The following is a 10,142-nucleotide window of genomic DNA, read 5'->3' as shown; positions in this document are numbered from 1 at the left end:
TTTCTTTCTTTCTTTCTTTCTTTCTTTCTCTCTTTTTTGGGTAAATTCAAAATAACCCTTTCTCCACTCTATATGTTATACTGTTTGATCCTTTTTAAATTTTGGCTTGCTGCTACATCTAGAACCCAGAGCTTTGCATGTGCTAGGCAAATCCTCTGTCACTGAGTCCCAGCCCAGCCTGTGATCCTTTGGGGTAGATTTATATGAAATTAGAAGAGGAGGGCATTAAATAAATCCATAACTGTGAAATATCTTCTGTTTGGAGGTGGTCCCACTACATAGCTCTGGCTAGCTTGGAAGTCAGTGTATAGATAAGGCTGGTCTAGCATCACCTGTCTCTGCCTCCCAAGTGCTGAGATTAAAGATGTGTGTTGCCATGATGGTGGAATTTCAGGTTTATTTGCTTCCTGTAACCATAGAATAGTAAAAATAGCAACCTTACTACTACATAGATGGCCCAGTGGCCTGGGTGCTAGTAAACTAGTTCTCTATTAGATCTGTCTAGGGAACATGCTAGCTCTTATCCTGATCTTAGGAAAAGTTTGGATACCTAATTCTTACTGCCTTCTTTGGACCAGGAAATGCATTTGTCTTTGTCTTGGAAAGCTACTAGATTGCCAAGTAACCAGAAAGAATCAAGGGGAGAGCAAGCATGAATGAGTTAGCACAAGCATGAATAAATGGCCCGTGTGAGAGGCATGTACCACGGGCCCTTGTTATCCTTTTTGACTTTCATGCCTTTGTTGGTATGTGCAGCACACAGATAACTGAGGGGGCTCTGGAGATGATGGGAAGGGATAGTAATGCAAGCTTGAGAGAGAAACACGAAATCCCAACGAAAACCAAAGTGGTCCTGTTTCATCCTGGTAGACTTCAAAGAGGAGTGGGTTTGGGGTATGGAAAAAGCACAGTTGCCTGCAACAGCACATGCGTGCGCACACGCACATGCACAGGCAAACACACACACACACACACACACACACACACACACACACACACACACACAAATGCTTTGTGCTCAGATGGACAGTCAAGGGAAGGAGCTCAGTCTGGTTTCCCTCTGTAACTGAGTTCACTTGCATTCTTCCTTCCAACAGCTGGGAGGCGCCCAGAGACTCTGCTTGCAGGAGCCAGGCTGCCTCTGTCTTTTCTTTTCATGGAGAAGCTGCTGCCCCCTTCTGGGGTTAAGTGGTTATTTCTAGGGAAAATGCTTCACTGAGTTCTGCTATGGTGTTTTTTGCTTAGTCCTCACTTCAAGGGTGAAATTTCAGGGCAGACCCAAGTAGCTTGTGCTTTGAGAAGGGAGATGTACACATGGTTGTGTATGCTTTGGAGGGTCTGCAGAGGGAGTTTGCTTTCGTAGAATTTAAAGCTGGAGTCGGCTGTTCAGACAATTATGGGAGAGACAAGGCGGGTGGAGTCTAGACCAACCTCGAACCTGTAGCTGTGGCATTCTGAGTCTCAGTTTCCTAGGAGTCTGGAGATTCTGGGTTGTTTTTCAGATGGGGTGATGGGTTCAGTGAGAAGATGGAAAACTAGGCTGTTCCCTAGTTTATACCCCTGTCCATCTTCAGGGCAGCTTAACTCTGAGCAGTTTTAGTTATTAGGAGTGAAGAATGAGCTTGCAGGGGGAAAAAATGTCCTCAAAAGTCTGCAAGGCACAGGACTACATAGCTTCCAAGGTCCTTTTGAACTCTGATGTGATTTTATGAACTTGAGTCCAAGACTTGGAAGCTGAAGTCACGTGCCAAAAATGTGTGTTTGTGTTGTGGATGTTTTGCAGGCGGACAGCCCTGAAGACATGCACAGCTGGATCAAGGGGATTGGAGCAGCTGTCCAGGCCCTGAAGTGCCACCCTAGGGTAAGTCACTTCCTTTCTGTGCTGCGGCGTCAGCTTAAAGATAAATTATCTTCGGATGGGACATGTTTTATTTGGTTATATAGGCACGCAGCCCGGCTGTGAATGCTGGGTCACTTGTTTTTCTCTCTCCGCTAACTTGGGTACATTTCCCACCCCCTCTTTTTTGGTTTGTTAGTGGACATGAAGTCGGGCTGGACAGGGATGTGAAGTTTCTGATGTGTCCCTACAAGTCCAGCGTCAGGCAGAACCCCGCAAACATGGGGAATGAATTCTGCTTAGTATCTTTTAAAAATTTATGTATTTATTTTTACAATAGGGATCTTGCTGTGTGGTCCAGACTACCTCAAGCCATCCTCCTGCCTTATCCTCCTGGCAAACTGGGACTAAAAGTGTCCTTGGCTTCCATACACTCACTTGAATCTGCAGCCAGTGTCCATGTTTGAATTGGCTATCCTGGGGTACTTGAGACTTTGAGACAAACATTGTAAGGAAAATTCCTTAGCCTTTCCCTTCTCTGTCTGCGTTTAGGAACCGTCCTTTTCAAGATCCATTTCTTTGACTCGACCTGGAAGTTCCAGCCTTACAAGCGGGCCTAACTCCATTTTGTCAAGGAGGCGGCCACCAGCGGAAGAAAAACGAGCTCTCTGTAAGGCCCCCTCCATGGCCTCCACCTGGCAACCCTGGACACCTGTCCCCCAGGCTGAGGAAAAGCTATTGTCAGCCGAGAATGCTTCAGAGGATTCTTTATTCATGCCTAACCCTGGGGAGAGCACAGCTACAGGGCTGCTGGCAAGTTCTCGAGTCAGGCACAGGTCGGAGCCCCAGCACCCCAAGGAGAAGCCATTTGTATTCAACCTTGATGACGAAAACATACGAACCTCTGATGTGTGATATATGGTGCCATTGTGTGCAGGAGAGATGGGGGCTGGGACTCATTTTCTCTGCCATGGTAGAGGACAGAGGCTAATGGCATTCACAGTGGAGGGGCTTATCTAGCTGGCGTTGGTTTTGCAATTATTGACACAGTTTATTTAATTGGGGAAAGTTATTAGGTTAGACCCATGGGCATATTCCATTGCCTCTTGAATGCCCCCTTTTCCCCAGGTTTCCTAGTGAGGGGTTTGTTTTCATATTTCTTGTCTAGAGGAGGCTAGAGTCCAGTTTCACCCATAAGCGTGTTCCTCTTGTATTTCTTTTATAGTCTCGGTTTTGCTTCCAGTCTGTGTATAGGATCTCAGGCTGCTTTCATCTACTCCTGTTTATTGGCTGAAGTCTGGGGATCAGGCAGACAGTTAGCATCCAGACTAAAAGCCATCGAGTGAGATTCATGTTGCACAGTTCAACTGGGATCCATCTGAGGGCTGTCGTTAAGAATCTGGGGAGTGAAAGGTGAATTGTGGGATATCTACCCTGGGCAGTTCTTTCAGGACACCTCCCAGGGGAGCAGACAGGACCTCTTGTGAGTCATGAGGGCTAATGAAACTGCTATAGCCACTTGTGGGAGTCATGACATCCTCTTGATGCTCCATGACCCCAAATGCCATAGACCTGAGTGACAGAGCCACCAGTCTGTTTTCTGGCCCTGAGGATGGGGTTTTCAGGGTTAAATGTTATGATTGCAGAGACCAGAACAGATGCTTCCCTTGAAACTGTGGTGTGTGTGTGTGATGGTTAAGTGTAGATTGTGTGTGTGTGCGTGTGTGTGTGTGTGTGTGTGTGTGTGTGTGAGAGAGAGAGAGAGAGAGAGAGAGAGAGAGAGCACAAATATTCATGTTAGGACCATCTCTATCTCAGAGGCTTAGATTAATATAAAGCAGCGACAGAGAAGAGATGGATGGTGGTTTATTGCTGTAAGCTTCTTCGATCCATGTTTTCCAGACAGGAGAATGGCTCTTCTTTGACACAGTGAATCTGGAATCCCTGTGTTACAGCTCTTTTAGAATGGGCCCACTTCTGTCTAACGCTAAGTGCTTGTATATTATGCAGCCCGCTGACCCACTTGCTCTGTTTTACTGCCTTGCCTGTTAAGTGAAGCCATGCACACACCAAGTGGAACCTCAGCATCTGATAAGAGCCTATGCACTCACTAGTGAAGAGACTCAAACAGGATTTTTTCCCCCCAATACTTACATTTTTTACAGAATAGAAACTAGGAATAAAGAAATTGAATCAGAGGATGAATTATTGGCTAGGAATTTCCTAGGTTCTAGAAGAGTTTAGAAGATTAGATTTCCACCCAAAATTTAGGGTGTGTTTTTTTTCCCCACTGGGCAAGATACTATTTCCAGTGGCTTTGGGGGCATTTCTATCAGCCTTCAATGAACTGTGCTACCAGAAAATTATGGCCATTTCCTACAGGGAGAGAAGACATGGCTCATTCCTATCTGTGTGACTTTTATCTACTAGGTAAATTAATCCTATTTTTAACTAGAAATTTGTAGCTCTAAGAAGAGACTAGGAGATATTTTTATTTAAGCTAGTTAGCACTCTGTGTCCATAGTTAATGCAAAAGCAAAAACAGGCATAAAGGAAGCATGTTCTTTCTAGTGTGACTGTGACCCTGAATCTGGTGCCACACTCAAGACTCCTGGACTTTCTGTGTGGGAGTTGTCCCCCACTTTAAGTCTGGCCTTGTGTCCTGATATAAAAAAATACAAAACCAAAAACCACTGGGCTTCTTTCTCTTTCTGTTCATGATCTTTCGTGTGTCTCCCACCCCTAAAAACCACTTTTGTGTGTTTTGATTTTCAGGGTTTGGGATTATTTATTTATGAGTGGGTAAGGTTACAACCTACTTCAAAAGTCAGTGCCCTTTGTCTCTGGTTTCAGCTTAAAATCTTCCCTTAGAAAATTCTTTGGCTGCTCAACAGAATTGCTCAATGTGAGATGAGGAACTGAGGAAATAAATCAGGAACTCCTGGAGGGCCTTGAACATGCCCTGGCTCATGGAAATGATGTCATCTTTTGGCGTTTAGATTCCAAAATCTGTCTGTCCCTCTTCTAGAAACTGTTTGCTTGGTTATTCCTGCTGCATCAACAGGTTGTTACAGAAAGTCGATAGGTTTCAGGACATATTTTGAGATAGATAGATTTCAGTACATATTTTGAGGTCATGTTAGATTAAACACAATGCAGTTTATATTATGTCAACAAAGGGAAAGTACAGAGTTTCAGTGACCCTAGTCAGCCAACACATGAGACTTCCAAGTTAGAACACTGTTAATATCGGTGCCCAGAAAATATAATTGCCTTTGTGAAGCCTCAAGAAAAATTTAAATTCTCAATTCTTATTTCAGAATTCCCCTTCTGTCTGTATTTCTGGCCAGTTTTATACAAATCTTCCCCTTTTAAATCTCCTCCCCCCACACACCTTTTAAATTTGTTTTTGATAGAATCTTGCTATGTAGTCCAGGCTGGCTTTGAACTGGTAATCCTCCTGCCTCAGTCTCCTGAGTGCTTGGATTATAAGCATGTGCCACAATATCCAGCCTTTGACAGTATTTTAATATGAGCCAAAGATGGTGCATACACTTTTAGTTTTCAATGTATCCCATAGACCTCTGTCAGAGGCTAAGGTGTGATACTGTGTGGGTTTGTGGTTAAGCATAGAATGTGGATACATCCGAAGGGATTTCTGGATTATAAAAGGTACTGCATTTTCTTTGTCGAATAAAAAGTGTCTCTGGAGTTGGGTCCTTCTATAAGGTTTCGCAGGCACTGTTTTCCGTAGCTGAAGTCTGTCCTATCCATTACTCTTAAAAGGTTTGATGGACTTGCTTACCTAGGGTCAGGTGATAATCAACAAAGATAGCATGTGTTTTTCATTCTGTGACCCATGCTGAGGATATGAGTGACCACAGACTGGAGAGGGACCTCTGGTCAAAACGGCAGAGTGACAGTTCTACTTACAAGTAGAGTGCTGGCCTTCCATGGAAGATTTAAGGTCCATCGTCCTAGTTTACTGGAAGCAAACTGGTTTGGTTTCTCCTTTTCTACCCCGTGCTCTCCTCAGGACTAAAATGACCGTGTGTAAGCAGCAGACCAGTAACTGAGCGGTGGACTTGATGCTTGTTTTCAGTGTCAACCAAATAGCCATCTGGTAGCAAACGGCAGCATTTTAGGCTTTCCCATGTCGCTTGTTTTAACTTTTTTTTTCCCCTCTAAAATCTGTTTTCCTCAGTCCCCCAAGTTCTCACTGTGTGTTATTGCCTGCCAGAGTCAATTATAGTTACTTATACCAGGTAGGTGTTGAATCAAGTGAATATTTGGCAAAAACACACAGTGTGACCGCTGGGCCCTCTGTTTATGAAGGTGTGGCATGCCTCATTTGAGCCGGTGTTTGAGCTATGAAACACCTCCTGCAAGCACTGAGCTCAGTGCATGGAAACTCCAGCTTCTTACGTTGTATGAGCTCCTAATTGGTATGTAGCAAACGTCATTTTCTAAAACTGTTTGGTTGCTTGTTTTGTAATAAAAACATGTGAAATAGGAAATCTGGTTGTGTGTTTTCCTGGTCAGATCTCGTGGCCGTGGGTGGGTGGTCACGTTTCTCCCTTACCCCATGACTGGTTTTAAAGTATACCCTCCCTTCATGACTTAGGGGTGGGCGGCCCTTGTCCTGGGATGACATGGGTGGTGGGTGATACATGTGTGTGTGTGTGTGTGCGTGTGTGTGTGTGTGTAGAAATGAGCCCGACCCTGCCCTTTATAAAGTCTGGAGGCCGGCAGAGGCAGCATCCAGGCTAGGGGAAAAAAGCGCTCCTCATTTTAGTTGTTGTGAGCCCAGGGTGAACTGGAAAAGTAGAATCGAAGTCCGGGAGCAAGATGAACTTCCAGCGGTTGTGGGCTGTGCGAGCACTGTTTCTCCTGCTGTGGCTGCTGCTGCCGGCCGTGCCTGTTCCGTGGGCCGAGGCCAGGAGGTCCAGAGTCTCGCTGCCCTGCCCGGACGCCTGCGATCCCACGCGCTGCCCGCCCCTTCCTACCTGCTCGGCCGGCTCCTTGCCGGTGCCCGATCGCTGCGGCTGTTGCCAAGTGTGCGCCGCGGCCGAGGGCCAGGAGTGTGGCGGGGCGCGGGGCCGGCCGTGCGTCCCGGGGCTGCGCTGCGGCGCCCCGTTCTCCCGGGAGCCGTCGGGGAGCGCGTGGCTGGGTACCTGCGGCTGCGTGGAGGGTGCGGAGGGCGCGGCGGTGTGCGGCAGCGACGGGCGCACTTACCCCAGCCTGTGCGCGCTCCGCAAGGAGAACCGAGCCGCTCGCCAGCGGGGCGCGCTCCCGGCCGTGCCGGTGCAGAAGGGCGCCTGCGGGGATGCAGGTGAGCGGGCGCCGGTGCACCCCGAACACTTTCAGTTTTATTTATTTTTGTTTTTTTGTTTTTGTTTTTGTCCCCGAAGATGAAGATGAGTTCGCTTGCTCGCGAACTCAGTTGGCCCTCCTTCGCCAGCTCCAGGGATTCAACCTGTTGTGGTTGTTTCTGGTGTTCTTGCCTGGTTAATGTGGTCTCTTTACTAGTTGCCACGGGGCGTGTGGGGGGGGGGTGGAAGGGGAGGAGGAGAGAGGCAGGGGAGGGCTTACCTTTCTCCTTTTCTTCTCTCTGGTAGGACAGGGCGGGTCCTTTCATCTCCTAGTCTGGAGAACCTGCAGAGAAAGAGGGTCGGGGGAGATGCTGGGGAATTTTGAGATGTGACACCTGGATCCAGGGACGCACTCGTCACGGACCATTTATTCATAGGGACCACAAGAGCAGGGCGGCTCCGGAGAAAGTACAACTTTATCGCCGCAGTAGTGGAGAAGGTGGCGCCATCTGTGGTTCACTTGCAGCTGTTCCGCAGGTAAAGGTCACACCTAGGGCCATTTACCTCACCTGATGGTTGTGCATTATGTGACAATTAAAACCCGTTGTGAGAGGAAACACAGGTTCAAAGAGTTGGCTGGGATGTAGGTGGGCAGTAGACTCCGTGAAGCGTGCAGAAGACCTGAATTGCTAAGAGTTATTTCGCTAAAGAGCCAAGAGCCAAACACAGGGATTCCGGTTTCTAAATTGAAGTTACAGCTGTGCATATTGGTGGCTGTTGTTTCTTTCTCCCCGGTATCCCACAAGCAAAACTAAAGGCTGATTGTAGGAGCTAGTAGTGAGCGTTTGGAGGTCTTGTTTAGCCTTAGCCCTCGCTCACAATCAAGGAAACCCCCAGATCGAGAGCAAAATTAGTTTGCTCTATGTCACAACGCCAGTTGGTAGTGAAAACTAAGAGCTAGATTTTGACTCTGTGGCAGTAGTGGGAACACAAGGTTAGCACCAGGTTTGGCCTGTTTGCAGCAGACAGGCACACAGGTTTCCACACTGGTCTGAAGGAGGAAGCAGCGTCCTGGACCCAGATCTCAGCTGTGTTAGGAAAAGATGGCCAGGTCGAGCTTCAGGCAGCTCACAAAGAACATGGAAGTGGATAAGGCAAGAGTAAATGCACGAGAAAACTCCTGGAAATATGTCTGATAAATGTGAGGTTTCCTGTGACTCACAAACAAAGGCTGAATTCCCAGATTTTCCTGCCCCTCTGCTCACACTACTATCTTCTTCCGGAACAGATCACCTCTCACGAACCAGGAAATCCCTTCGTCCAGCGGCTCCGGGTTCATAGTGTCTGAGGATGGGCTCATTGTCACCAATGCCCACGTCCTCACCAACCAGCAGAAGATCCAGGTCGAGCTCCAGAGCGGGGCCCAGTATGAAGCCACTGTCAAAGACATCGACCATAAACTGGACCTTGCACTGATTAAGATTGAGCCAAATGTGAGTACCTGAGAGAGCTGAGTCAGTGTTCACATTTGGGGATTTCACAGTTCATTTGCTGGAATTCTTTTGTACTTCTTCACCACGACTTTTCTTTGTATGTAGGGTGCATGCCTGCATTCCACTCCCAGGCAGCGGCGGCCTCCTCCTCCTCCTCCTCCTCCTCCTCCTCGTCCTCCTCTTCTTCTTCCTCCTCCTCCTCTTCCTCCTCCTCTTTTTCCTCCTCCTCTTTTTCTTCTTCTTCTCAGTCTCTGTCTCCTCTTCCTCCTCCTCTCCTCCTCTTCTTCTTCTTCTTCTTCTTCTCCTTCTTCTTCTTCTTCTTCTTCTTCTTCTTCTTCTTCTTCCTCCTCCTCCTCCTCCTCCTCCTCCTCTTCTTCTTCTTCTTCTTCACAGTGATAAGTGATACAGAGATTAAAATCTAGAGTATTACTGACCCTCACCTTCCTCCTCCTCCTCTTCTTCTTCTTCTTCTTCTTCTTCTTCTTCTTCTTCTTCTTCTTCTTCTTCTTCTTCACAGTGATAAGTGATGCAGAGATTAAAATCTAGAGTATTACTGACCCTCACATTCCCTCAAACACCTCCCTCTTCACTTCTGCCCCTACCTGTTGTGATTCCAATCTCTCCTCAGTAAATGAAGAACTCAATTCCCAAAGTTGCAGTGGTACAGCCCCCGGGTTCTCCTCCCATAGCTTCTCCCACTTTCCTCTGGCCCCCATCCCTAGGCAGGACGAGTGACTTAGTTGGAATGGATAGGCGAGCCCTAAGTGAGGACAGAGATGGAAGGACAAGCTCATCCTCATGGAAAGGGGTGGTGGGGATACAGCGTTGTAAAGTCAGGGCTCCTCTAGCTTGGGTTACCAACAGGACTCTGTATACAGCAGTGGTTCTCAAACTGTGGGTCATGACCCCTTTTGGTCAAACAACCCCAAAAGGGGTTGTTTGATATTCTCCATATCAATCAGATATTTACATTATGATTCATAACTGTAGAAAAATTACAGTTATGAAGTAGTAATGAAAATAATTTATGGCTGGGGGTCACCACAACATGAGGAACTGTATTAAAGAGTCACAGCATTAGTAAGATTAAGAACCACTGGTTTAGAGGAAAGGAGACCCTGTAGCCTCATACTCCTTCCTTTGGGAACAATGCTTGATTGTTAGCACTTCTGGCATGGGTTACAGAGTCGGGTTGGATCACATCCTCCTCCAGCCACGGCTGCTCTGTGATGGAGCTGACCTGTTGCAGAGAGGGATCCTTGAATCCAGAAACTAATTCTTCAGGTTTCCTCTCACTCCATTCTTGATATTCATGTACTTTCTCATGTGAGCCTGTACCAGGGTCTCTGTGTCCCCTCTCCCAAAGATATTCTCTCTCTCTCTCTCTCTCTCTCTCTCTCTCTCTTTCTCTCTCTCTCCCCCCCTCCCTCTCTCTCCCTCTTTCCCTCCCTCTCCCTCTCCCTCTCCCTCTCCCTCTCCCTCTCCCCCTCCCCCTCCCCA

At 47.3% G+C, this 10,142-nt stretch overlaps 2 protein-coding genes across 5 annotated transcripts in view; both read left to right on the top strand.

Moving 5' to 3' along the window:
* Positions 1-4,534, top strand: part of Plekha2 (pleckstrin homology domain containing A2) — a 63,216-nt gene extending 58,682 nt beyond the window's left edge. For all 4 annotated transcript variants that reach the window (XM_028768138.1, XM_028768135.1, XM_028768136.1 and 1 more), the window contains exons 11-12: positions 1,784-1,861; positions 2,390-4,534. In XM_028768138.1, the coding sequence (XP_028623971.1) occupies positions 1,784-1,861; positions 2,390-2,752 (441 nt within the window). In that variant the 3' untranslated portion in view covers positions 2,753-4,534. The remainder of the gene's footprint in view (positions 1-1,783; positions 1,862-2,389) is intronic.
* A 2,151-nt stretch (positions 4,535-6,685) lies between these two features.
* Htra4 (HtrA serine peptidase 4) overlaps positions 6,686-10,142 on the top strand; it is a 14,538-nt gene continuing 11,081 nt past the window's right edge. The window contains exons 1-3 of the mRNA XM_028768240.1: positions 6,686-7,169; positions 7,587-7,686; positions 8,438-8,642. Of these exons, the coding sequence (XP_028624073.1) occupies positions 6,686-7,169; positions 7,587-7,686; positions 8,438-8,642 (789 nt within the window). The remainder of the gene's footprint in view (positions 7,170-7,586; positions 7,687-8,437; positions 8,643-10,142) is intronic.

Source organism: Grammomys surdaster, unplaced genomic scaffold (genome assembly GCF_004785775.1).
Source record: "Grammomys surdaster isolate TR1022 unplaced genomic scaffold, NIH_TR_1.0 185, whole genome shotgun sequence".
Lineage (NCBI taxonomy): Eukaryota > Metazoa > Chordata > Mammalia > Rodentia > Muridae > Grammomys > Grammomys surdaster.
The sequence above is the reverse complement of the archived record's forward strand: the minus strand, read 5'-3'. Positions and strand labels throughout refer to the sequence as shown.